This window comes from Polypterus senegalus, unplaced genomic scaffold, assembly GCF_016835505.1.
Source record: "Polypterus senegalus isolate Bchr_013 unplaced genomic scaffold, ASM1683550v1 scaffold_5059, whole genome shotgun sequence".
Classification (NCBI taxonomy): domain Eukaryota; kingdom Metazoa; phylum Chordata; class Cladistia; order Polypteriformes; family Polypteridae; genus Polypterus; species Polypterus senegalus.
The window spans coordinates 1-25,000 of NW_024382605.1; the positions used below are offsets into that span (position 1 = coordinate 1).

At 42.9% G+C, this 25,000-nt stretch overlaps 1 protein-coding gene across 2 annotated transcripts; it reads right to left on the reverse strand.

Moving 5' to 3' along the window:
* Positions 1 to 348: 348 nt before the first annotated feature.
* LOC120521157 (collagen alpha-1(I) chain-like) lies at positions 349 to 4,352 on the reverse strand. Of its 2 annotated transcripts, XM_039742970.1 has the most exons (8): positions 4,136 to 4,351; positions 2,347 to 2,541; positions 1,853 to 1,881; positions 1,430 to 1,474; positions 1,042 to 1,134; positions 857 to 928; positions 590 to 634; positions 349 to 451 (listed from the first exon to the last, which is right to left on the reverse strand). In XM_039742970.1, exons 1-8 carry the CDS (start codon positions 4,215 to 4,217, stop codon positions 386 to 388), a joined length of 627 nt encoding a protein of 208 aa, XP_039598904.1. In that variant the 5' UTR covers positions 4,218 to 4,351; the 3' UTR covers positions 349 to 385. The 2 variants fall into 2 exon arrangements, with proteins under 2 accessions (XP_039598904.1, XP_039598905.1); XM_039742971.1 differs by lacking the exon at positions 2,347 to 2,541 and having other exon boundaries at positions 4,136 to 4,352.
* Positions 4,353 to 25,000: the final 20,648 nt, after the last annotated feature.

Here is a 25,000-nt window from a genome sequence, read left to right on the forward strand (position 1 = left end):
ATAAAAGCTGAGGAAGAGTACATGTCACCACACATGTTTAAGAAGAGACTGGAAAAGAGAAACAGTGGAGAGTGGAAAAAGAAATGTGGATTGACATCCATGAAGAAGAAAAGTCTGGAGGTAGAATGTGGACACCGCACGTTATGTGTGTAATTGATGTTTGTGAGCAAGGTATGATAAAGAGGAAAGGTATGGAATGGTGATGACATCACATCTGAATTTGACATGTGACACCAGTTATAGGTGCAAGGTGGGTCAAACAGGTGAAACCAGACATGACATCAGTCAGGAAGACGTTTGATAAGATGAGAAGTGGGGAGTGAAGATGACACCAAAATCATGACAGAACATCAAAAATGAACCTACTAAAACTATTGGATATGAATCATATACTCACAGCAGAACCAGGCTCACCAGGCTCACCGGGTGGACCTTGGAAACCTTGGGGACCCTGAAAATGAGCAAAATAATGTGGTTAGCAGAATCCATAAAGCAGCAGGCCTATCATTGTCTATTAAGCCCATTAAGTGAGCATTAATTAGGGTGGAAATTACTGGCCTACTGAAACGTTAACCAAAAATGTACTTACGGGAGAGCCTGCAGGTCCAGGAGGACCACGGGGACCCATTGGACCCTAGAAGGGGAAACACAAAAAAGGAAAGATCAAAATGTGAAAGGGAACCCAAGAAAAGGTAAGATGTTTGCTTGGTGGGTGGCTTACTATGTGACCCAGTACTAGGCCTGGACAACACAAGCCACTTGGATGGATTTAGAGGACCCCGAGTGGGGATCACACATGCACTTCAAGCCTTCCGATCACATTTTGGAATTTGACCAGGAAAAGGCAGATTCTTACCATGGGGCCGGGAACTGCCATTCCACCGCCTGACTTCTCATCATAGCCAGCACCCATTTGAGGAGCGAAGTTCTGTAGAGAAGAAGACAAGAGGGATTCTCAGCTACTGCATTTGTTAGGCTCCAGATTGAGGGGACAAACTCCCATTTCAGCTGTCATTTCTGAAATAAAGGCGCTATACTCACTCCGCCAAGGCCAGGGGGACCAGGAGGACCAGGGGGGCCAGGGAGACCAGGCTGTCCAGGGATGCCATCGTTGCCAGAAGGCCCAGGGAGTCCCTGTGAATGAGAAAAAGAGAAGATGCACTTGTCAGTAATCATCCAAACTGGAGAAAACAAAGGTGAGAGGGTTTGACTAAAGTGCCACTGCTCTAAAATACTAAATGCTTGAAAGTGTCAACCAGAGGAGACCTCAAGCCAAAGCAAACATCCTACAAGGCATTGGTTGAAACAAGCAAGGCCCTCATGAGAAGCTCAATCCAAAGAGCCCTAAAGCGGGCACTGGGCGGCACTGCCATCACTGACTACACTACCAGGCATGATTCTGGGGAAAAGACAACACAGTGACACCTACCCGGTCACCTTTCATTCCACGCTCTCCCTTTGGTCCTGGAGGTCCCTATAATTGAGAAAAAAATATAATAAATAGAGTTAATTATACATTAAAAACTTAAAGCTTTATACACATATATGTGATTGCATATATGAAGGAAGAAGAGAACTAGAGGCAAAATGTCCACTGGTATACAAATGGCTGCACAACAAACGACCAATATTCTAGAGCATATTTATGACAACTTAAAGGCACTATAATCACATGCTTATTCACATATTATTGTGAACGAGCTATTACATATTAATGGGTTAATTGATTGGTTATAATCATTAACAATTTAGGTCATGTGTATGCACCCCACCAATAGCATAGCATTCCGCTCAATCATTCATTCAGTCAAGCCAAAGGTTCAAAAAGTCCAAATAAAAAAGAAATAATCACCTGGACTTCTGGGTAGGGCTCTTGGGCGACTAGTGAAGAAAAGAACAGACATGAATGAGTACATGTGTTTAAAATAATCATTTGAGTTATCTCATCATGAAGTTATGCATAGTGGAGTGAAGACGCTTCACTTTTATGCAAATCGTCAATCTTCCCTAACTGTACACACCTAAATGTCACATAGCATATTTGATCCAAAAGTAATGATTTTAATTTAGAAGAAATGATGGCTGCTGGTTGCATAAAGAAAGAAATAAAAAAAGAAAGAAAGAAAGAAAGAAAGAAAGAAAGAAAGAAAGAAAGAAAAGAATGAATATAGAGGCGCTCTATGTAAGGTGCGTGCGCATCTGCAAGTCAATAGCGCTTCCTGCTGGACGTTGCCGAACTCCTCCAGGTCTTTCTCTCCATGTCTCCTGGCCAACTGTCCACCTGAATCGCTCACGCTGCGCTGGCAGGCGTACGTGTGGAAAAAGACGAGAGAAATGCATAGGTACCCTCGGCATCGGGGCAGATGGGACAGCATTCTCCGTGAGGGATCTCTGGATTGTCGCATTCAATGGCTTCCTCACAGATCACATCGTCGCAGAGGATGTTGCCGCTGTCACACACGCAGATCTGGCACGGTTCAGGTTTCCATACGTCTTTATCGTTGTACAACTGGCCATCTTTCATACAGCTGCCGAATGGATCTGATAGTAGAGGGGAGAGGAACGGGGGTGCGGTGAGTCTAGGCTCCGCCCACCGAAGCACACCACAGACCCGCAGGTAACAAGAAGCGCACGACTTGAAGTGATGTTTGCTATGCAACTTCCAGCACATATTTCCCATTGAATAATTGTACTTGGAAAAAAAAATCAATTTTATTCATATTTGTGCGTGTACAGAGACAGACAGACAGAACAGACAGACAGACAGACAGACAGATAGACAGATAGACGGATAGATAGATCCGTCTAGCACTTCCTGATAGAGCAAACTTCATCATATGCATTGCTTTGCTTCACCATTTTCCGCAAATAAATACACTGAAAGGAAAAAATGACGGAAGCTACCAAACTTAAACTAACATTTAACAAAATCGCAATGCCATTTTCCTCTTGCACGATCACAATCTTATGTGTTCTTGCAGATCCCTGGGAACTATTTCCTCTACCCTCCACGTTTTACATTGTAAACGCAGAGACAAGGAAATACTCTTAATTGCTTTATTATATTTATAGTAATAAATTAATACGTTAAATGTAATCCCTTTGTAAAAACGGATTGTAAATCCGAAAGGACCACTGGCTCTTACCAGTCATGACCACAAGGTGGCGTCAAAGCGCCACGTGATGTTAGCATATCCCGCCTCGCTTTAAACTCCGCTAACCCGAACTCTCCTGTCATCTGACGCCACTGCATATTTTAAAGTAATTGATCGCAGTTGTATTGGCACATAACACTGCGCAGTTGCTTTTTTTCTTTTCTGATTGCTGGTAATTAGATTGGTCTGTTTTTCCACTGTTTAAAATACGATTACTATATATACAGCGTGGCGCAGTTCTCAGGATTCGCCACGAGGTGGCAAGCACGGCTCAAGAAAGCAGATTATCCAAACTTTCCAACATCCCCGAAACTTTCAGATGAAGTGATGTCTAGACCACTTTAACTGCAGACGGGGAAATAATCTCTACTTTGCTTTTTTAATGCAACTTAAAATCTTCATTCTGTTGCTAGAATTACTTTAGAGAACATACTTTTGGCCATGGTGGCTTTAAACAGAGTGCGGCAATCTCCCTGCACAGTTATTCTCAAAATTGCGCATAAAAAATTAGCCTGCGGGCGTCTTTTTTATGTGCATGCAGCTTCCTTTTAGAAACTTGTTCAAGTTTGACAGTCTCCTGGGGACATGTCTTTGCAGGCATTGTACACGCCCACCGTGTAGAATGTGATAAAAAAAGAATAGGAGCAAAGCCCCCGAGCAGTCGCTCGCTTATTATTATGACTTTTTTTTTTTTCTTTGCGTGGCTCATTTTTATTAATAACTTATAAATCACGCACCACGACTCATTTAGCGAAAGCAAAGACCATCATGCAATATGCTGGCTAACAGTTTGCTTTGGTATCAGAAGTGCCCAGCATCCAAAAATTTAATCTTTCGATTAAATTTTATAACATTTTTTCATAATTAAATCATAATAAAAGCGATAACAAATACATTTTTAACAGAGGTTTAATCTCCGTAACTAACCTTAGAAATTGGAATATACTAGCCCAATAAAATCATCGGAAAGTTTTACTCACAGTCATCCTCGCCTTGAGCGTTTGCCAAAAATACAGTTGCTGCTAGGAGCAACACTAGCCGGGTATCCACAAAGCTGAACATGTCTAAATATTAGACATGTAGACTCTTTGAGGTCAGGTGAAAGCTCGCTCCTTAGAGTCCAGTCATACACGTCAGGTGAGGGTCTTTGTATCTCCAGGCCAGACCTCAGCAGAAACTTCCTACTGCCTAAACTTTGCAGTGAGCGGGGTTTTTATATGATAAAGCGCCTTTGGGGGAGGAGCGCGCAGTCCCAACAAAGTTCTGCATGTGCGGCGCTGGACGCCCCTCCTTCGGTATTGAGGGGGCTGGCTGAAGAAAGAAAGGGGGAATCCTCCTTTCTTTGGATATTCTTTGTCTCTGCCTCTCTCTCTCTCTCTCTCTATCTATCTGTCTATCTTCGGACTTCAGAAACTTTTTTTTGTGTAGTGATGGGGGTTTCGAGGACAAGAAAACGAAGAGATGGAAGATGTGACAGACCAGCGGTCCTCGGCGTGAGAACGGCGACCCACCAGCCCCACGGGTCCGGGACGAGCCGTCTCGACATCCCGTGGGAGACTACAGGGTGTCACCCGTCCAGCTCATCGGGGTCGTTTTGCTTCTTTGAATGAGTTAGAAAGGTGCTATTCTCTTCTTTCTTTCTTTCTTTCTTTCTTTCTTTCTTTCTTTCTTTCTTTCTTTCTTTCTTTCTATTTGTGTTCAAGTGTATTGTTTCTCTGTTTCCTTAGTACTGATAAAAGATTTATTGATGTGAATAATAAAATTGATGTCAAAACTCAATTCAACATTTTCTTTCTTTCTTTCTTTCTTTCTTTCTTTCTTTCTTTCTTTCTAAACTTAATTGCATATTGTGCGAGGTGCTATATGTGCGCATCTTTCTTTCTTTCTTTCTTTCTTTCTTAACTTAATTACGTATTGTGCGAGGGGGTAGATGTGTGCATCTTTAATTCTTTCTTTCTTTCTTTGTAACTTTTTTTGAAAGGTGCTATGCGCATATTTCTTTCCTTTGCTACTTAATTATTCCGTAATGTGAAAGATGCTATATCTCCGCTTCCTCATTTCACGCCACTTTCTTCAGGCGAACCTAAGTAAGTTTTATTCATGTCCATTCCGCTCTGTATCTCTATCAGAGGGTATTTTTATCAGAGGGTATTAGAAATAAAATATCCGAAAAAACAACCTTGAAAATTCTAATGGTGATCGTTCACTCACGACTACCTCTGGGGGGCAGAGAAGGAATCTTGAAAGCAAAGCGCGGTGTTCTGTGTAGTCTCGCGCACACCTGAGCAAAGGTTCAAAACAGAAGAGGTTTTAATTTTCGTTCTTATCTCCATTCAGAGGAACGTTGTGCCCTGGAATCTACGCACTGCAGATAAGAAAACGCACAATGCCAGCTAGACGTGAACTGTGTGAAAATGCAAACAATGTAGAATTGAATGTATGATTCTGTGTTATTCAGTTATTAATGAAGAGCTTATTGTGTTGTGCTTGAATTTTTTCGAATGTGACAGGTGCAATATAAGATAGATAGATAGATAGATAGATAGATAGATAGATAGATAGATAGATAGATAGAGATAGATATGAAAGGCGCTATATAATAGATTGCGATATCTATCTATCTATCTATCTATCTATCTATCTATCGCGCCTTACATATCTGTCATCCTCATATCTATCTACTATATATCGCCTTTTATGTCTATCTATCTATCTATCTATCTATCTATCTATCTATCTATCTATCTATCTATCTATCTATCTATCTATCTATCTATCTATCTATCTATCTATCTATCTGTCCCGTTTCTTGCGCCGACTTGTCAAAACTTTATTTAGATTCGAGTTTTGCAGATCAGGGTGGTGATAGTTTGAGTGAAAAAAAGATTTTTAGTTTGTTTTTCTAAATAAATATGCTCATCTTATTAACTTTCCTTTTTCTCTTCTTAGCTTTTATTCCCATTTTCCCAGTCCCTCAAATTTTCAACTCTCCCTTCGAGCTTCTGCTCGATAAAAAAACATGTTGATTCAGAGCATCTCAATAAAAAGACATTATAACAAAGTTGAAAGAAAATCCCGAGTAATACTACATCTCCCCTTTCATTCAATGTCTAAGCAGCCATTTCACATTTAATACGAAATAAAGATTTTAGTTGCTTTTCTCTTTTCATGTGAATCTTTGTTTTGGCATGAATACATTCCACGTTGAATGCTTGGGGTTTGCTCAAATGGCACATGGAAACCATACAATTATGGAAAGATTATAATTATATTCAAAATAGATATTTACTGAGTAATAAGCTACCCTTTCTTCCTTAACAAAATATATATTTGACGGCAATTGTTTTAAACGCGTTCTTGGTAAATACAATACGGGTTAAAAGTTTTACATATGGAAGAAGAGTCTTTTTTGTGTAATGCTTTTGGAAACATGATTTAGATGCAGGAGTCTCAAAACGCGCATAAAAAATAGAATCAAATCTTACTTTTTTTAAAAATGGACATGCCTCACAATTTTCTAGCAGCCCATCTTTTTGTTTGCACGTGCCGAAAGTTTTGCAGAACAATTGCTGTTGCGTGATGAAGTTCTTTTTTTTTTCGCTCAAAAATAAAAAGTGACACGTTGGTATAATCCAAAGTCTGCGTATATCTTAAATTTACTTGAAATGTAATTAGTCACATCGCATAGGCTTTTTTTTTTTTTGAAGACAGAATGGAGGAGGCATTTCAAAGTGTGCAATGGGGGACACGTTGCAAGTTAATTTTCACAAATGTTCAATCCCAGTTGGTAATTTAACTGCAATAATGTGGAACTTTTCCAAACTGCGTGCGTTTAATTTTTTTTTTTCAAAAGTATGACAGGATAAAAGAATGCAATCGTTTAACTTTCAAAAATGCCACCTCATCACTCGGAGTTTAGATTGAGGGCATATAAAGGGAGGCGGCCTCTAATCTAAAATCCTTGCGAATCCGCACCTCCCGATCACAGCCCCCCCGACACATACACACAGCACACACATGCTCCCCCCACATTTATTATAGGATAAACTGTTAAAGGTGTGCAACAACGTGGCGCTGGAATCATTAACACGCGGAAGAAGAACTTCGGCTATAATGTCAGACTACATTTTATTGAATTTTTTTGTATTCCGAAGTCTAACTTTCATTGTAACCGAGCGTTTTATGTTGGAAGTGACAAAAAAAAAAAGCCCGTCCAGTCGCAGGATGAGCTGTCAACACAAAAAAGGACCAAGTCCACCCTTAAAAAAATGATGGTCCTGGAGCGGTTCTTTAAAAGCGATGTCATATTGAACCATTTTTGGTTCTCATCCACATGAAGAACCTTTTATCCATTTCGATCTGTAACAGGATTCAAAAATGACAATGAATCGAGAACAACAGATTTGTGAAATGCCGATAGCTCCTGCTTTTAAAAGGGCTCTAGCTACGTGTATGTTAACGCAGGCTAAGTCCAGGTTTTCTTCATTTAGTGTCCGGCTATGTATCAAAACACATTTCAGTTTCTATTCTACATATCAGAAAGTTTTTCAAAGCACAAACAATCAACCTCATATGCAAAGAACCCTTCCCAGAATGAAATGGTGCTGGATCAAGTAGAGGTTTCCATACAAACTCCCCGTTAGGAACATTTTACTGTTGAAATATTGATCTTTGATGGATCGTGAGACTTAACAGAGAATCTCATTTACGTCTCATTGAAGAATCGACTTTATCAGAGATGTTTCTTCTCGAATTCCTTAGGTGAAGGTGCCAGAGTGGTTCTCCAGAGCGATGCCATAAGGAAACCATTTTTGGTTCCCAAACCACCCATCACTGCCTACAATCACAAAAGCTAAGTTCAGGTTGTCTTGGTCAGTTCATCACGTCCTGGTACTTCATAAATGACAATGAATCAAGAACAACAGATTTGTGAAATGCCGATAGCTCCTGCTTTTAAAAGGGCTCTAGCTACATATATGTTAAAATCCAGGTTTTCTTAATTTAGTGTCCGGCTATGTATCAAAACACATTTCAGTTTCTATTCTACATATCAGAAAGTTTTTCAAAGCACAAACAACCAACCTGATATGCAAAGAACCCTTCCCAGAATGAAATGGTGCCCGATCAAGTAGAGGTTTCCATACAAACTCCCCGTTAGGAACATTTTACTGTTGAAATATTGATCTTTGATGGATCGTAAGACTTGACAGAGAATCTCATTTACGTTTCATTGAAGAATCGACTTTATCAGAGATGTTTCTTCTAGAATTCCTTAGGCGAAGGCACCAGAACGGTTCTCCAGAGCGATGCCATAGGGAAATCATTTTTGGTCGCCAAAACACCCATCCACATGAAGATCCCAGAAAGATGCATTTATTTATTTAGATCCATAATATTCTCCATGTAATACGTATGAATAGATAGTAACAGATTTAGGAAATCCCAAGGGGTCCTGATTTTGAAAGGACCCTCACTGCCTACAATCACACAAGCGAAGATCAGGTTTTCTTGGTCAGTTCATCACGTCCTTGTACTTCATAAATGACAATGAATCAAGAACAACAGATTTGTGAAATGGCGATAGCTCCTGCTTTTAAAAGGGCTCTAGCTACATATATGTTAAAATCCAGGTTTTCTTAGTTTAGTGTCCGGCTATGTATCAAAACACATTTCAGTTTCTATTCCACATATCAGAAAGTTTTTCAAAGCACAAACAACCAACCTCATATGCAAAGAACCCTTCCCAGAATGAAATGGTGCTCGATCAAGCAGTGGTTTCCATACAAACTCCCCATTAGGAAAATTATACTGTTGAAATATTGATCTTTGATGGATTGTGAGACTTGACAGAGAATCTCATTTACGTTTCATTGAAGAATCGACTTTATCAGAGATGTTTCTTCTCGAATTCCTTAGGTGAAGGTGCCAGAGTGGTTCTCCAGAGTGATACCATAGGGAAACCATTTTTGGTTGCCAAAACAGCCATCCACATGAAGATCCCAGAAAGAATTATTTATTAATTTAGATTCATAACATTCTCCATGTAGTAAGTAACTATGAATAGATGATAACAGATTTAGGAAATTCCAAGAGGTCCTGATTTTGAAAGGACCCACACTGCCTTCAGGTTCAAGTTCAGGTTTTCTTGATCAGTTCACGTCCTGCTAGGTCACCCACCATGTATTAAAGATTTCTGCATTTTTTTTCAACATACTAGGAAGTTCAAAACATAAAGAACCAGCTTCACATGCAAAGAACCCATCCCAGAAGGAAATGGCGCTTGGTCAAGCCATGGGCATCGTAGTAAGAAGAGAAAGAGTAATGAATACACAGGTCCCACTGGGGCCCACAAAGCCTGGAGTGGAAAGTTTGAATTTGTGAAGAAGAGGCCCACAGAGACTACTTATGTCTAGGGTCCAGCGGTTCTGTGCTACACCCCTGGGTCAGATCTATGAGGAACCACATGACCCAGTAAAGAACCATGAAGTTCCATTACAGAGCCAACTTTTTTAAGAGTTTATGGATTGATCTTGACTTTGCTGATGATGCTTTGATCTTTGCAGAATCAATGGAGGCTCTGATTGGGGCTCTTGAGAGACCGAGTGAGGGGTCTGAGTGCCCTGATAAAAACTAACATCCAGGCCTTTAATGACCTCTTGGGCACATCAGCAGTTTATCTGTCTGCGGAGAGAGTGTCAGCCTCATCTAGAGGTTTACTTACTCGGCAGTGACATTCGTTTGTCTGGTGACTCTTCCTATGAAGTTAGTAGACGGATTGGGTGAGCATGAGGTCGCTGGAAAGGGGTGTGTGGTGCTCTCGATATCGATGTAAAAGGATGAAGGTCCAAGTCTTTAGAGTCCTGGTGCTTCCTGTTTGTGAGACATGGACGCTATCCAGTGATCTGAGATGAAGACTGGACTCCTTCACGTGTGTCTCTTCGGAGGGTTCGTGGGGGCCACTGGTTTGACTTTGTGTTGCTCATAGAGTCCTGAAAGAGGCACATGACCTGCATTGTGAGAGACCGTCAGTTACGGCACTACGGCCATGTGGTGCGATTTCCCAAGGGTGATCTGGCTCATTGCTGAGGACCCAAATGGCTGGACCTGGCCAAGGGGATGCCCATGAAACATCTGGCTGCAGCAGATAGATGACCATTTCCGAAGGGTGGGACTGGGACGCATGTCTGTCCTTGGGGGGGGGGGTTTCCAACCAGGATCCTGAGCTGCTTCGTCATGTAGTGCGTGCGGCAATGCACTGCACCAATGCCTGCTCCTCCAAACCTAACCTGATCTCACCTGACTGACCTTATGAAATTGTAAGACAACTATGTCTCACTCAAGCCTCCTCTGACCATTCCAAAGTGAAGTTACTATAGTAGGCCACATTGGAAAAAATAATAAGCTCTTTACTGTTGCTTATTAAATGTTATTAAGGCCCAATGAAGCCTTTGTTAAGGTCTTATTACATAACGGTAAATTAGTAACATGAGGGAAAATGAAAAAATCAAGGCAACTCACCCTTTAATACCGATAACTGCCAGGAGAACTTCACAGTTCTATCACTTCTCCACATGGTCTCCCTGCAGGTCGATGCACTTCTTGTGTCATTTTCCTAACTTCTTCTATTCTTTGCGAGAAGAAGCTTTTCATCTGCTCCAGAATCCAGGTCTGCACTGCTTCCTTAATCGCATCATCAGAGCTGAACCTGCAACCGCTCAGGGCCGTCTTAATGCATGGGCACGCTGGGCAGTTACCCGGGAGCCCCATGCTAATCTATGTATGTTGTGACTTGCTGATGGTTGTGTAGGTAGGGGCCCCAGTGCGCTACTTTGCCTGGGGGGGCTATAATTCTGGCTGTCATTTTAAGAGCATCATAGCCCCCCCAGGCAAAATAGTGTGCTGGGGCCCCCGTTTTGATAGCAGAACAGAAAAGTGCAAAGGCATCAGAAACATCGTGGGCCCCTATGCTCTTGTGTACCCCCCGGCCAGTGCCATTGTGCTCATACGTTAAGATGGCTGCAAGGGATTTCCACTACATGGTTTGTCTACTTGCTCACAGCGATGGACCCATGTCTCATGTCTGTTGACAATTCGCTCCAAAACACTCTGATTTTCTTGGTAACGTTTCAGGAAATCAATGGCAACATTCACCCGTGCCTGCTTGTGTAGATCAGTAAGCATTCTGTGTTTGTAAATGGATACCTGTTTTGCGGCAACTTAACGGTATCGCAAGCAGGGCTCTTTTTTCTGTGACAGTATGCACCGATACACTGTACTGGCACCTCAGCTGCAACAGCTGGTTTTGGCATCGACTACATATTACATGACTTTAAAATCAGTTTTGTGCTGTCCAAATTTGTACCTGTCGCTGTGTGTTCTACATTAACTGGTTCTGGTATGTATTACATTCTTCCCTATTTTTGTTGGTCCTTTTTTTGTTTAATTGCTTTATTATGGATTTTATCACCAGCAGTACCAAACCATCACAAGGGGGGCTTACGGAACTGGTGCTGCCAGCCATGTAACCCATTTTGGGCTACCAGGGGAACTATACTAAGGGGCCTCTTGTTGCAGTGCATAATGTAACTGGTTTCTGCCAAATCTATACTGCCCATGGTCTGCATACAGGGAGCCACTTTGTGCATCAATTATATAGTGCCTTTCACTTCTATCTATCTATCTATCTATCTATCTATCTATCTATCTATCTATCTATCTATCTATCTATCTATCTATCTATCTATCTATCTATCTATTATAAAGTGCCTTTCTATTCTATCTATCTATCTATCTATCTATCTATCTATCTATCTATCTATCTATCTATCTATCTATGTATTATATAGTGCCTTTCACTTCTATCTATCTATCTATCTATCTATCTATCTATCTATCTATCTATCTATCTATCTATCTATCTATTATATAGTGCCTTTCACTTCTATCTATCTATCTATCTATCTATCTATCTATCTATCTATCTATCTATCTATTATAGAGTGCCTTTCACTTCTATCTATCTATCTATCTATCTATCTATCTATCTATCTATCTATCTATTATTATATAGTGCCTTTTACTTCTATCTATCTATCTATCTATCTATCTATCTATCTATCTATCTATCTATCTATCTATCTATGTATTATATAGTGCCTTTCACTTCTATCTATCTATCTATCTATCTATCTATCTATCTATCTATCTATCGTAATACACAGCTCAAAAAATATAAGCTAACACTTAATCATCCCAGTCCAACACTAACTCAATGAAACTTCAGGGATATCAGTCTGTCCAGTTAGGAAGCAGAAGTTGATTGTGAATCATCGTCACCTGCATGTCGGTGGTCCCGTTCAGTCGTCCACTGAGAGTGTGTGCAGCTCATATATATGGGGGCACCAAAATCTTTTAAGTGCTGTAAATGTGTCAATCCGGTCCTGCTTTCACGGCAGCACAGGGCGTAAGGTTTGGTACCAGACGATCCATCGCAGATCCCTTTATTAATTATTTCAGTCGCACATTCTTGTTGAAATTCGTATTTAAATATGACTTCAACAACCTTGAGAGCACGCTTTATTTACCGTTAAAACACCTGCAAAGGTGCAGCCATTGAGCAGGCACACGGTTGGAGTTTCGCGATGCTCACCTACACCTTCGCGCAGGCGCCTTTCCTTTTCCGCGGCAGAGGCGCGCGCACGTGCACACTTGAGGTTCGTCGTAAAGTCCCAGGGCACTGTCGGTTAAATGCGCTCCTCTCCGCGATCCTGCTCACTGGATCATTTTTTTTTATATAAAGGTTTTGTAATGACAGAGGGATCGCCGCAAGCCTCTCTATATCAAGGATCGCCATCGTGTCTTAGCTGTTCATTCTTTAAATATTAGCACCCCAGGACAAAAGGTTATGGCCATTTAGCTCAGTGACTAAATTATTTGAAAGAGTGAATTAGAATTAGTTCTGGGTTCAAAACCACCTGTAACATTATATTTTGTATTTGGCTGTAATTGGACAATCAATAAATCTCATTTCAGAAATCACGACATACACTCACTGAACAAATTTTTTTGAACTAATACTGGGTTGGGCCTCCTTTTGCTCTTCCTTTCGAGATTCTGGTCCATGTTGACACGATTGTGTTACGCGGTTTCTGCAGATTTGTCAGCTGCCTGATTTGTCTCCCAAATTCCAAAGGTGTTCTGCTGGATTCAGATCCAGTGACTAGGAAGGCCACTGAAGACCAATGAACACAAAGCTATGTTCATGAAATCTTTTTAGTTGGTGACATGGTGCGTTATTGTGTTGAAAGCAGCCATTAGAAGATGAGTCAATTATGGCCATGAAGGGTAAGCAACGATACTCTGATACACCTCAGCCTTCAAAACAATAAGTGATTGGTCTTAATGAGCCCTGAAGTGTGCAAAAAAAAATCTTCTGCACATCATTAAACCACCAGCACCAGCTTGGACTGTTCACACACAACAGGTTGGGCACATGGATTCCTACTGTTGGTGCCTACCATCTGTCTGTCTGATTCATCAGACCAGGCAACGTTTTTCAAGTCTTCAACTGACCCTGTGGCCATCGCAGCCTTAGCTTTCTGTTCTTAGCCGACAGGAGGGGAAACCAACTTGGTCTTCTGCTGTTGTAGCCCATCCGCCTTAAGGTTTTCGAGATGTTTTCTGTTCACCACAGTTACAGCATCAGAGTCTTTCTTTTACTTTGAATCATTCTGGCCTGTCTCCTCTAAACTCTGTTATCAACAAGGCATTTCTATCTGCAGAACTGCCACTCACCGGATGTTTTTTTGCTTTTCTCGGAGTAAAATCCCAGAAGATCAGCAATTTACAGAAATACTCAAGGAAGCCCCTCTGGCACCAACGCGTATGCCACGGTCCTGATCACTGCAGATCGCATTTGTTTTCCCCCTTTTTTAATTTGTGATGTGAACATCAACTGAAGCGTCTGATCTGCATCTGCATAATGTTATGCACTGCCACGTGATTGGCCGATGAGATAATTGCACAGAGAAGCAGGTCTACAGGTGCTCCTCTCCGTTTGCTCAGTAAGCATTTGAGTAAAACTTCGCTCAGACTGCTGCTGATTCACTTTGAATCATTTTTCAAATTTCTGCAGAGTAGCAGAATTCTGTAATACAGAAATAAAAAAAAAAAACATTAAACATCAAAATTAAAAAAATAATAATACCAATACACCATAACTACTTCTGTGATATCTTGTATATTTGGAGTCCTGTTTGGGTGCCACCATTAAAAGATAGTGCCCTTTAAATTCCTTGCCCTAAGAGCCAACTTACTCTCAATATTGTGACATGAGTGCTTATTAGTGACAGCAATTAGCCAGTGAAAGGCGCTACATACAAATCAGCACACTTGGTATTTTCATCCAGCCATCTTTCTAACCCATTTATGCAAGGCAGGGGGGCAGCTGGAGCCTGTGCCAACAATCAATGGGTGCAAGGCAGGAATAATCAATCCCTGGGTGGGGTGCCAGTTCATCTTAGGGTTATCACACACACACACACACACACACACACACACACACACACAAACAGGACAGTTTAGCCACTCCAATTACCCCAAACCTGCATGTCTTTAGATTGTGGGAGGACACGAGGAGAACATGCAATCTGCAGACAGGCAAAACCCAAGAGGCGCCCACCAGTCTCCTTACCGGGAGGTGGCAGCACCACCCTACCACCCCTGGGATTTTTATAACCTATCTAATAAATGAATATGACATTTTTCAAACAGTCACTTAGTCAGTCATTAATTATCTGACCTGCTATATCCTAAAACAGGGTCACGGGGGTCTGCTGGAGCCAATCCCAGCCAGCACAGGGTGCAAGGCAGGAAACAAACCCCGGGCAGGGCACCAGCCCACCTTAGGAAACATATAAGGAATTACAATAATCAAGGCGAGATGTAATAAGAAGGATTTTAGTTTAGAGGGGACTGGGCGGTCTCTTGGTCTGGAACCCCTACAGATTTTATTTTTTTCTCCAGCCTTTGGAGTTTTTTTTTTTCTGTCCACCCTGGCCATCGGACCTTACTCTTATTCTATGTTAATTAATGTTGACTTATGTTTATTTTTTATTGTGTCTTCTATTTTTCTATTCATTTTGTAAAGCACTTTGAGCTACATTCTTTTGTATGAATATGTGCTATATAAATAAATGTTGATTGATTGATTGATTGATTGATTTAGAAATTTGCCTTAGTTGATAAAAACTGGACTTTACTACCATGGAGATTTGTTTTTCAAAACTTAGTGATGACTCAAAGATGATACCTCAGTTTCTAGCATTATTATAAATCATTGCTGCCAAAGGTCCTATCGCTGAAAAAAGTATAACCTCCATTCATCCATCCATTTCCCAACCCGCTATATCCTAACTACAGGGTCACGGGGGTCTGCTGGAGCCAATCCCAGCCAACACAGGGCGCAAGGCAGGAAACAAACCCCGGGCAGGGCGCCAGCCCAACACAGGGCACACACAGACACATACCAGGGACAATTAAGGATTGCCAATGCACCTAACCCACATGTCTTTGGACTGTGGGAGGAAACCGGAGAACCCAAAGGAAACCCACGCAGACACGGGGAGAACATGCAAACTCCATGCAGGGTTTTTCAAACATTTGTCTGCAATTCTGCTTGAAGAAGACGGCACCTTATTGAGGGAAAGGCAGCAGACACTTTAGAAGCCATTCTGCCAGGGGTGTTTCCTGGATTTGTTGGTACAGTATTAGGGTCTTAGCCCCCTTTTGTCTTCACGATGTGTTTTAAATTTTCCATCACTTCTTAGCCACGCCGTCTAGCGAGCTCTGAAATGATTGTAGGAGATCATGGTTTCCATTTTTATGACATCAATCTGAAGTTGCGCAAAAAAGGAGACAGCGTATCGTGATACTGCATTTCGGTACTTAAATGGAAAACCTTGGGGTTTTGAGTCCCCTTTGGGGTATCGGCACTCTTGTCATGAGGAGGTGGGGTGGGGTTGCTGCGTTCCTTGAGCTTCCTACTTTGCTGATATACAGTGGGTATAGAAAAGAATCCCCCCTTTGAAATATTCCCATTTTTTTAGCTTTACAGCCTTAAATGAAAACACACAAACAAAATATTTTGTCCATCTTTACTTACTCGATGCAATCTCTAACATCCAAGTGAAAGATATCACAGCTACAGTTCAGAAGAATTATACAAAATACAAAACAAGGAATACTGAGATTAATAAAAGACCCCCAAACTCACTCAGGTTTCAGTGCCCATCATTTCCATTACGGTTACTGGTTTCCTTCTACCTGTGATCAGCTGTAATGAGTGTGATTACTGAAGCTGTCCCTGGAGCATTCATTCCCTTGCTTGGCACTGCAACTGGCTATGGGTGGCCAGACAGTTTCAGAAGATCTCAAGGATAGAGTTGTGGACAGACATGAGGCAGGAGATGGAGATAAAAACATCTCAAAGGCTTTATCAATCCCAAGGAGCTCAGTAACATTCATCATAAAGAAGTGGAAAATGTTTGGTACTACTAGGACCCTCCCTGGATCCTCCAAACTGGACGGAAGAGCAAGGAGGAAGCTGGTAAGAGAGGTGACCGAGAGGCCAATGGCCACTTTGAAGGAGTTTCAGGATTTGATGGCAAAGAGTGGTCATTAATGGTGTGCAGGTGACAACAATTTGACAAGCATGCCACAACTGTGACTCGTTCAGGAGGGTCACAAAGAAAAAGCCACAAGAAAGGCCACATTAAGGCTCGTTTGAGCTTTGCCAGAATGCACCTTGAAGATTCTGGTGCCAAGTGGAAAAGGTCTTATGGTCAGATGAGAGCAAAATCAAACTATTTGGCCTCAACACCAAATGGTACAGCAATGCAGCTCACCATCCACAACACACCATACCTACAGTACAGCATGGAGGGGGCAGCATCCTGTTATGGGGGGCCTGGAGCTCTCGTTAGGGTAGAAGGAAAAATGGATGGGGAAAATACTGTCAAATTCTGGAGGAAAATCTGCTACCCTCTGCCAGAAAGTTGAAGATGGGCAGAATGTTCACCTTTCAACACGAAGACGACCCGAAGCACACAGAAAAATGGACCACACAGTGGCTGAAGGAGACAAAAGTGAATGTCCTGGTGTGGCCAGTCAGAGCCCAGACCGAAATCACACTGAAAATCTGTGGAAAGATCTGAAGATAGCAGACCACCAACGCTCACCAGCCAATGTGACTGAACTTGAACAGTTAAACTGTAAAGGAGAGTGGGGGGCAAATATTGAGTGGGCTCAGTCTAGGTGGGCAAAGCTGATAGAGAAGAATCAACAGACTCAAGGCTGTCAGTAGAGCAAAAGGGGGGTCAACACAATGACATTGACATCGGGGGGGTGATCCTTTATTAGTCTCAGTAAGTCTTGTTTTTAATTTTTTATAATCAAAGTTTAATAATAAACTGTAGCTGTGATATCTTTCACTTGGATGTTATCGGTTGCATTGAGTAAGTAAAGCTGGGAAGAAATATTTTTTTGTGTGCATTTTCATTTAAGGCTGTAATGAAAAAAAAAATGGGAATATTTCAAAGCGGGGGATTCTTTTCTATACCCTGTAATAAGCGGAGACCAGAGGCGTGGAAAGGTTTGGGGCAGCCACCCGTTTAATTCGGTTTCCCGGCTGCAAAAGTCTTTGAGGCATTGTAAACAGTTGGTACACAACAGAGTCCAAAACAGAACTGCCTGCCTAAGCAAAGGCAGTGAGCTTTATAGCACAGAGGGCGGAAATGATGTCGTCCTCTGGGCCGGAACCGGAAGTGACCTCATCCTTGGGCCCGGAACCGGAAGTGATGTGTCCTTCCTGGAAATGGCGGCTCCTGGTGGGATTTCCCGGGTAAGACCTGCAGAGAACTCAGAAACGCAGATGTATAAGCAGTATTGTCTAAGCCCTTCAGCTGCTTCCCATGCACACGTGTGTGACAACCCACTGCACATTGTCACAAAAGATTTGAATAAAGAGCCAAATAAAAGGTTTGGGGCAGCCACCCATATTTTATTCCCTCGCTGCAAAATGAAGTCAATAATCACAAGAGATCTGAACAGGTTGGAGTCCAGTATAGAACTGCCTTGCCGGCAAAAAAGATGGCAGTTTTAAGGTAGACTGGAGGAAGGGATGTCACCTCTGGGGCCGGAACCGGAAGTGATGTTGTTGTACCCCGGGGACCAGAAGTGACATCATTGTGGCCGGAACCGGAAGTGACATCATCGGGGCCAGGCAGAACTTCCTGTAACTGGTCTGCAGGGGAGTGAGAGAGAGAAAGAGTCCGCGCACTCCGCCACCCCCTGGTCTGGCATGGGATTGCTCTCATTCAGGCCCTTTAGATTGCCTCCCATGCTCACGTGTGTGACAACATGCATCAAAATGCACAGCTCAAAAAATGTAAGGGACCACGTAATCATTCCAGTCCAACACCAAGTCAATGAAGCTTCAGGGACATCAGTTGGTCCATTTAGGAGGCAGAAGTGACTGTGAATCAACGTCACCTGCTTTGGTCCAAATGAAAGTGACAACAGGTGACCTGGAGAGGCAATAGCAAGACACCCCCAATCCAAAAAGGGACAGGTGGCCACAGATAGTTGCTCTCTCCTTATCCCTCCTGACTGATTCTTCTCGAATTTTTGCATTTTGCTAGTGTCCTCCTCACTACCGGTAGCACGAGGTGACACCTGCAGCCCATTCAGGTTTCATGGGTGGTCCAACTCCTCCATCCATATGTACTGTCACAAGAAGGTCTGCCGTGTCTCCCAGCACAATCTCAAGAAAATGGAGGAGATACCAGGAGATGGGTTCGTTTACATTCTGTAGACGGGCATCATGCCTCCTTTGAGCGAGGAGGAACACGAGGGGCACTGCCATAGCCTTACAAATGACTCCCAGCTGGCTACTGGTGTGCATGTTTGTGACTTAAACTGTCAAAAACTGACTCCGTGAGGGTGGGCATGAGAGCCCGATGTCTTCTAGTGAGATCCGTGCTCACAGCTTGATTAGCATTCGCCAGAGAATACACAATTGGCAGCTCCGTCATTGGCACCATGAGAGCAGGTTTACCCTGACCACATGTGACAGATGTGAAAGAGTCTGGAGATTCCGTGGTGAACATGATGCAGCCTGCAACATCAATCAGCTGGACCGGTTTGGTGGTGGGTCAGTGATCATCCTTGGATGGTCACACCGACCCTCCACGTGCTAAGCAATGGTGATCTGACTGCTCTTAGGTACTGGGATGAGGGCCATTGTCAGATGTTACACTAGTGCAGTGGGCCCTAGGTTCCTCCTGGTGCAGGACAATGCCCAGCCACATGTGGCCAGAGTGTGCAGGCAGTTCCTGGATGATGAAGGTATTACTGCCATTGACTGGCCCTCACGTCCCTCAGACCTGAATCTAAGTGAGAACCTCTGGGACGTTAGGTATCGGTGCTTTCTACATTGCCAAGTAGGACCACAGGCCATCCAGGAGTTCACTAGGTCTATGAGGAGAGCCCCCAGGATGCCATCCTCCGTCTCATCAGAAGCATGCGCAGATGTTGTCGGGGGCCACACTCACTATTGAGTCACATCAGGAGTTGCCGTCATGACATTCACACAAGTTGGATCAGGCTGGGATTTCAATTCTTGACTTGGATTTTTAGGGTGATGTTGAATCAGCCCTCAATGGTGATTTTGGTTTCCATTGTTACCTCATCTTGTTCTTAATGAATTACGCAGCATTACGCAGTAAAGATTTTCCACTTGCTCATCAAGATCTGATGTGTGACTTAAGTGATCCCTTCATTTTGTTAAGCAATTGCTTATACAAAATGGACGACAATATCGATGTTCTGTCAGCGAACTGGCGGGTAAACGCTTTGACCAGAAGTGGGAGATGTGTGTGAAGACAGCAAAAAGAGTCAAAGCCAGGAGATCAATAATAGCAACTGAAGCCCAAGAAAAATCAAGATCCATTGGGACAAGTCAAGTTGGGGAGCATGCACTGGTACAGTGTGTTCCCGCACCCGCCACACAACAAAACAACTCGGGATCCCGGTTTGCAACCCCCCAGGAAGACACGCGGTCCAGTCCCACCCTCCAGAAATTACCCTCTATCTGCCATAGCCAGGTGTTAAGTGGGTGACCCCTTGGCCTGGTCCAGCCACTCGGGTCCCCAACAATGAGGATCCTACAAGCCGGATCACCCTCGGGGAAACGCATCACGTGCCTGTAGTGCCGTAACTAACGCTCCCTCACAATGCAGGTAATGTGCCTCATTCGGGACTCCATGAGCAACACAGAGTCAAACCAACGGTACCCAAGGATTTTCCAGAGAGACACGCATGAAGGAGTCCGGTCTTCGTCTTAGGTCATTAGATAGCGTCCATGACTCACAACCATATAGCAAGACAGGAAGCTTTAAAGACTTGGACCTTCGTCCTTTTGCATCGATATCGGGAGTGCAACACCTCCCTTTCCAGCAACCTCATGACCCCCCCATGCTCTCTCAATCCGTCTACTGATTTCATAGGAAGAGTCACCAGAGTCATGAATGTCATTGCCGAGGTACAGTAAGTGAACCTCTCGATGAGGTTGACACTCTCTGCACAGACAGACACACTGCTGATGGCCGTGCCCAAGAGGTCATTAAAGGCCTGGCTCTTGGTTTTTATCAGGACCCTCACAAGCCCAGACACTCAGACTCCCGATCAGAGCCTCCATTGACTCTGTGAAAATCACAGCATGGTCAGAAAGGTCAAGATCCGTCAATCTTTCTATACCAACAGAGGCCCCACAGCCGCTGGACCCCACGACGTTGCGCAACACCCAGCCCATACAAGCATTGAACAAAGTAGGAGCAGAACACACCGCTGACGAACCAAAGAAACAACTGGGAAAAACACAAAGGTTCTGCCTCCACTCTGCACAGCACTCACAGTACCAGTGTGCAGGGACTAATGTAATGGATCAAGCAAGATGTCAAAAACCAGAAGGAACATGCGAGAGGACTTTGAGCAAAGGTGACTGAGAGAGTTTTCGTATCTGCAGATCGGATAAGGAAGAGAAACCCTACCTAACCTTTTATCCCATCATGCCAATATACAAACAGGTCACGACCTCTGAGGCCACACCCCTAGAAACGTCATGAAGTGGACCAAACGTCTGGAACTCGTAAAGGAAGAGATCGAGGACCCAAAATGGCGTCAAAGATGTCACAATGACACAACGGTGCCCATAAACCATTAAGGATTTTGATCAATTGACAGGAGCGGAATCCTTGAGCTGAAATAAAACCCCAATTCAAGTACCAGATGTTACCACATGTCCAAACCAAATTATGACAATCAGGGTCTTAGCACAATCTTTTCAGGGTTTAAGCCTTTGAAGCTCCCTCTGGGGCCTGTGAACTCAACGCAGTGAGGGTGTCGCACGTGCGTATCGAAAACAGGTGAAACGGCCATTGGGGAAGATAGTGGACATCTTTCCTTCATACCAGTGTTCCATAGCTGTGTGACATGTCCACTGCAGGTGACAGAGTGGCCAAGTCGAAACCAATGAGCTTCTTCTCCTCCTTCTTCTTCTTCTTCTTCAGACAGGACAAATGCTAGACACCAAGCTTGTAACCCCCGAGAGACTCTCAGTTAGTTGTCATTATGGCCTGCTTTGGCGTTCTGCAGCTATCATTACGGAGAAGTCAAAATATATATTTTTAGGATCCTATCAAAGGATTCAAAAACATTTCTATAATTAGCCGCCTGCCTGCCAAGAGTGCAGAGCATACCATTTTGAGGGCTACTCCTTTTTCCAAACTATATGCGTCGTGCGGCCTTTACCGTTTATTTTAAGTGGAGATGAGTGTCATTAACAAGTTAGGGAAAGAGAAATTGTACGGTGTCTCACCAGGGTGCCCCTTTTCTTTCATTTCGACTACGACGCTGTTGTTCAAAAAAGGCAAATTGTTTGAGCAAAACTGTTGGAAAAAAGGAACAAGCATTACCCACCGCCTTCTGGAAGAATCCCCTTCTTCCTAATAGATTGCAATGGTACGACATCCTAACCTTGACTTAACCCCAAGACCAACCCTAACCTAACCTAACCTTTTGAAATGATCCAGAAAAGAAGGAGCGCATTCTACTTTCTCGTGGTATGGGTCGGAGGTTTGGTACCACATAACTGAAAGGGTACATTTTTTAGAATTCCGGCACCCCGAGTTACTATAAAGTGTCCTCGGAATGGGGTGAGAGGAGAGAAGCCGAGAGGTGAAAGTAAATACAGGGTGGAGAGTGCTCACCTGAGTCTGACTGGGGCCAAGTGGGAAAAACTGAGGACTGAGTTCACAGCTAAACCTACCTAACCTTCTGGAATGATCTCCCTCTTCCAAACAAACTGAAATGGTTTGACATTCTAACCCAGTGGTTCTCCACCTGTGGGACCGGGCCTTCCTAGGGGGGCGCGAAGTAACAAAAAGGGGAGAGCGAAGATGTGAAAAAAAGAAAACAAGAATCAAAAATATGAAAAAGAACATCTGTTGAAACCAAACCAAATGAACTTAAACTACATTCTGATACCACAACAATAAATATAGAGTTAGATAAATGTCAATGAAAGTTAAGTAGGTATAATAAAATACGCATCTACATTTCAAAAAAATGTTGGGGGGGGGGTGTGTGATTAAAACTGTTATGAAAACTCGGGTCGCAAATACTTAAAAGTTGAGAAATGCTGTTCTAACCCTAACCCTAACCCTAACCCAATTCCGATCTGATGTGTCCCTAAATCCTTAATCCTTCATTACTAACTCCCCGGTCTCAGGGGGTTATAGGAACACATGGAGTTATTCAAAGGGTTTCGGCTCATTGTAGCCTTTTAGAAGGAATAAAAACCTGCAGGACCTCCTGGTGCATGCCTCTTGTACCAGGACTAAGAACAGTAAGTTGGCTTGCAAAGTTCCATTCAAAAAAGAAACAAAATTAGTCCAGAATGCGAAAGTCCAGAAGGAGGCCCCGATATTTAAGGATTTCACTTTGCAATCTTTGAATTGCATTTATGCTATACAGTGTGCTGAATGTGGGATGTTGTATGTGGGCGAGACGAAGAATTCATCGAGGGCAAGGTTCATTCAACATCTGAGAATGATAGAATCCTAGGAGAAGCAGACCCCTCTGTACTCACTCTTTGGACAGGAGGGACATTACCAGGTTGTTTTTGGTTTAGATAAGGAAGGAATAAAACCATTAGACTGAGGAAAGAAGGAGAGTGGATGGAACTACTAGATACCTGTGTGCCAAATGGACTAAATGAACGCTAGGGAGGCTGTTTTTGGGTTCCAGACAAAAAACTTAACCGAGGTATATTTTACATTGATTTCAAATCTTAGGTCAGTGGACACATACCTTCCCTTTGGCAAAATTTCCCCTTCCCAATCCTAACCCAATTCCGATCTGATGTGTCCCTAATCCAGTGGTTCTCAAACTGTGGGGTGGGGTCGTGAAGTAACAAAAAGGGGGGGCGCGAAGATGTGAAAAAAAGAAAACAAGAATCAAAAGTATGAAAAATAGATCTATTGGAACCAAAACAAATTAACTTAAACTACATTCTGATACTAGAAAAATAAATTTAGAGTTAGATAAATGTCGATAATTGTTAAGTAGGTATAATAAAATATGCATCTATGATATATCATTAATTAAAAAAGGACAAATTGGTATTAGTGGGCTCCTTTCAAAAAAATGTTAGGGGGGCGCGATTAAAACTGTTATGAAAACTTGGGCCGCAAATACTTAAGGGTTGAGAAACGCTGCCCTAATCCTTAATCCTTCATTACTAACTCCCTGATCTCCTCCCTCATACACTCAGCTTTGCAAGTCCAACCTGTGCTGTTTAATTCATTTATCATGTTGAGGCCATCTTAACGTATGGGCACGAGGAGCATAGGGGGCCCACGATGTTTCTGATACCTATGCATGTTTCTGATTTTGCTATCAAAGCAGGGACCCCCAATGCACTACTTTGCCCCCGGGACGTCTATGATTTTTTTTAAGATGGCCCAAGTTACGTTGTTACTTTGTGTGGGACTTGTGCTTGCATTCTAAAAATCCTGGTGGTAGTTTGTGAAAGGCGCCATAAAAGGGCAATATTTTGGTCCCCAGAATCCAATGCTAGGATGCGAGTCCCTCCCTCATGTTATTGTAGGTGTGCTTTTCTAGGTTTTTCATAGTGTGCTCCAGCACTCTGCTCTCATCCAATAAGTTGGACCTGGTTGTGTAAATGGGCCCTGCTACTGCTACCATCCAGATGTCCGAATCGGAGTAAGCGGGTTTAGCCATTCAATATTATGATCGATTAATTGAATGGAGGGTGAAATCTCAGCACTGCAACCCAATTATTTTTGACTCTACAACTTTGACATTTCCCATTGTTAAAAAAAAGAGCGGAGTACAAGATTAAGATCCTAGATTAAGTGAACCTCCTTCCCCACCAATACTTTAATGGTGCAACTGGCCGGGTCAAAAATTACCGTAAAAAAAACTTCATCGGTCAAAGTGTCCCGTTCACAAGTTCGTCACTCGCACAACAACTTCCGACATGGCGGGATTTTATATACAGAGAGTTACGAACAAAGTTGTGGAGCTTGCGAAAATGACATCAAGTCTACTGAGGCGACAGAGGAGAAAGCCTTAGTGACAGCGCCACCCCACGTGTCGGAGTGGTATTACAGTTTAGTGCAGAGCCTTGAAGGCGACCCCTAAGCAAACGTGTCTGACTGAACAATGGAGAAGTGGAAAATCAGGAGCACACATTGTGAGCGGAG